The sequence below is a fragment of the Limulus polyphemus genome, unplaced genomic scaffold (assembly GCF_000517525.1).
Source record: "Limulus polyphemus unplaced genomic scaffold, Limulus_polyphemus-2.1.2 Scaffold4278, whole genome shotgun sequence".
Classification (NCBI taxonomy): Eukaryota; Metazoa; Arthropoda; class Merostomata; order Xiphosura; family Limulidae; genus Limulus; species Limulus polyphemus.
Window position 1 is genome coordinate 95,919 of NW_013669888.1, and position 3,244 is coordinate 99,162.

General features: G+C 36.6%; 1 protein-coding gene across 1 annotated transcript in view; it reads right to left on the minus strand.

The window, feature by feature from the left end:
- LOC106470902 (cAMP-specific 3',5'-cyclic phosphodiesterase 7B-like) overlaps nt 1-2,204 on the minus strand; it is a gene marked incomplete at its 5' end in the record, with an annotated part of 40,539 nt that extends 38,335 nt beyond the window's left edge. The window contains one exon of the mRNA XM_022399538.1: nt 2,136-2,204. Within this exon, the coding sequence (XP_022255246.1) occupies nt 2,136-2,204 (69 nt within the window). The remainder of the gene's footprint in view (nt 1-2,135) is intronic.
- Between the last annotated feature and the right edge of the window lie 1,040 nt (nt 2,205-3,244).

Below are 3,244 nucleotides of genomic sequence, written 5' to 3' on the forward strand. Positions count from 1 at the left end.
CCTTTTCATCCCAAGTATCACTATAGTAACCTTTCTCTGAAACCTTTTCATCCCAAGTATCACTATAGTAACCCTTCTCTGAAACCTTTTCATCCCAAGTATCATCCTAGTAACCCTTCTCTGAAACCTTTTCATCCCAAGTATCATCCTAGTAACCCTTCTCTGAAACCTTTTCATCCCAAGTATCATCCTAGTAACCTTTCTCTGAAACATTTTCAACAAATCAATGTCCTTCCTAATGTAAGAAGCCCAAGACTGAACACAGTACTTCGAATGTGGCCTAACTAATGATCAATACAATGAAATGATAACATCAAATACACCTAAATTGTGTTTACAAGAACTCCTTTCGACTAAGAAACTTCTTGTCGTTCAAAGACAAAATCAATGAAATGCAGCAATCTCTTGTCGTTTATATATATTTATTACATATTATGGAATGTGGTCTCAAATGTTACCTAAAAATATATAAAAAGGAGAACCGTTTATAAATTATTCAAAGTTTTCTGAACTTTTTCGACAAAAATATCTTATAGACGTGAATAAGTTTTTTTTTTACTTATGGTAATTATTAGCCATCGTTAGTTTAAGGAACTATTCATCGAAAAATGTTTCAATTTACTGTGTCAACTCTACAGATAGGTTCAGATTGTTGCCCCTACGGTCGCTGTAAACTCTACAGATAGGTTCAGATTGTTGCCCCTACGGTCGCTGTCAACTCTACATATAGATTCAGCTTGTTGCCCCTATGGTCGCTGTCAACTCTACAGATAGATTCAGCTTGTTGTCCCTACGGTCGCTGTCAACTCTACAGATAGATTCAGCTTGTTGCACCTACGGTCGCTGTCAACTCTACAGATAGATTCAGCTTGTTGCACCTACAGTCGCTGTCAACTCTACAGATAGGTTCAGATTGTTGCCCCTACGGTCGCTGTCAACTCTACAGATAGGTTCAGATTGTTGCCCCTACGGTCGCTGTCAACTCTACAGATAGATTCAGCTTGTTGCCCCTACGGTCGCTGTCAACTCTACAGACAGATTCAGCTTGTTGCACCTACGGTCGCTGTCAACTCTACATATAGATTCAGCTTGTTGCCCCTACGGTCGCTGTCAACTCTACATATAGATTCAGCTTGTTGCACCTACGGTCGCTGTCAACTCTACATATAGATTCAGCTGTAAACTCTACAGACAGGTTCACCCTGTTGCCCCTACGGTCGCTAGTAATACCCTGAAGAAAAGTAACAATCCATACCTACATATACGTTATTTACTTGTTTAGTTTCTTTGTTATTAAGCACAAAGCTATACCATGGGCTACCTGTGCTGTGCCCATCACGAGTATCTAAACCTTCTTTTTAGCATTATGAGTCTTACCGCTAAGCCACTTGTGGGGGGTGGGGCAACAAAATACTTGTCGATGCTTTGCTTATAAATTTACTACACTGATGCCCTACAGTTAAGTTAACTGAAGGTTTTAAGATCCTTCACACTGGCGAGGGATACTATATTTAAGAAATAAATAAAAACTACATACGATAATAATAAAATGAGGATCACAACAAAAAAGAAAATGTTGACCAGGCGCTTCTTCTCTTACTCTAAGACTTACCGGTTGAACTTTCCCACAAGGTTTAATGTTGACTAGAGAGCAATGCTTGTAACGCCGCCATATTAAACTTTCAAAATGTTATTTTTGTTTTGATTCAATATCAACTAGAGTGGAAAATAGGATAATAGATTTAATTTTCATAAACGTGATTAGAACCTCAAATTAGCTACTGAAATGGTGCTACATCCTAAGATCATAAATTTCGTAAAAGAAGCTACCTTTTGTTAATATTTTACAACAAAGTTCATAAACCAATTTTTATAAACTATTTCTTGACTATAAATATATGTAATGTACTTAGTTTGCTTCGTTGATATTTTACTAATAGATTAACGTACTTCAAACGTCTAATTTCTATCATCACAAAGAAACTTAACTCAGTTGTAGCATCCTGGATTACAAAATAAAGCGTAATATCCTTAAGGGTAATATAATACTGATCTAGAAACATACTACATATCCAAGCGAGGTAGATTTTCGATATTATTAATTCGACATTTTATGACATTGAAAAGAAACTTACCTTCTAACAAACTGGTGTCTTCTTCAGAAAGTCTTCTTCTTGAGTTTTGTGTTTCGAAATCTGAAAATACTTAGAGTTAAATATATCACTTTGTTATAATATATAACAATGAAAAGTAAGTAGCACTTTTTTAAAGGTTCACAAGAACCTACAACAATGAAACTGTTAATTGCATCGCAATAATAGAAAAGCATGTTTGTAATTTAGACACATTTGGGGGTTGGTGTAATGATAGCATCAAGAGCATGTTGGTAACTCAGACACATTGGGGGTTTGGTGTAATGATAGCATCAAGAGCATGTTGGTAACTCAGACACATTGGGGGTTTGGTGTAATAATAGTATCAAGAGCATGTTGGTAACTCAGACACATTGGGGGTTTGGTGTAATGATAGTATCAAGAGAATGTTGGTAACTCAGACACATTAGGGGTTTGGTGTAATAATAGTATCAAGAGCATGTTGGTAACTCAGACACATTAGAGGTTTGGTGTAATAACAGTATCAAGAGCATGTTGGTAACTCAGACACATTGGGGGTTTGGTGTAATGATAGTATCAAGAGCATGTTGGTAACTCAGACACATTAGGGGTTTGGTGTAATGATACTATCAAGAGCATGTTGGTAACTCAGACACATTAGGGGTTTGGTGTAATAATAGTATGAAAAGCATGTTGGTAACTCAGGACATTAGGGGTTTGGTGTAATAATAGTATCAAGAGCATGTTGGTAACTCAGAACATTAGTGGTTGGTGTAATAATAGTATCAAGAGCATGTTGGTAACTCACAAACATAAGGGGTTTGGTGTAATAATAGTGAGTTACCAACATGCTCTTGATACCAAACATAAGGGGGTTGGTGTAATAATAGTATCAAGAGCATGTTGGTAACTCACAAACATAAGGGGTTTGGTGTAATAATAGTATCAAGAGCATGTTGGTAACTCAGACACATTAGGGGTTTGGTGTAATAACAGTATCAAGAGCATGTTGGTAACTCAGAACATTAGTGGTTGGTGTAATAATAGTATCAAGAGCATGTTGGTAACTCACAAACATAAGGGGTTTGGTGTAATAATAGTATCAAGAGCATGTTGGTAACTCAGACACA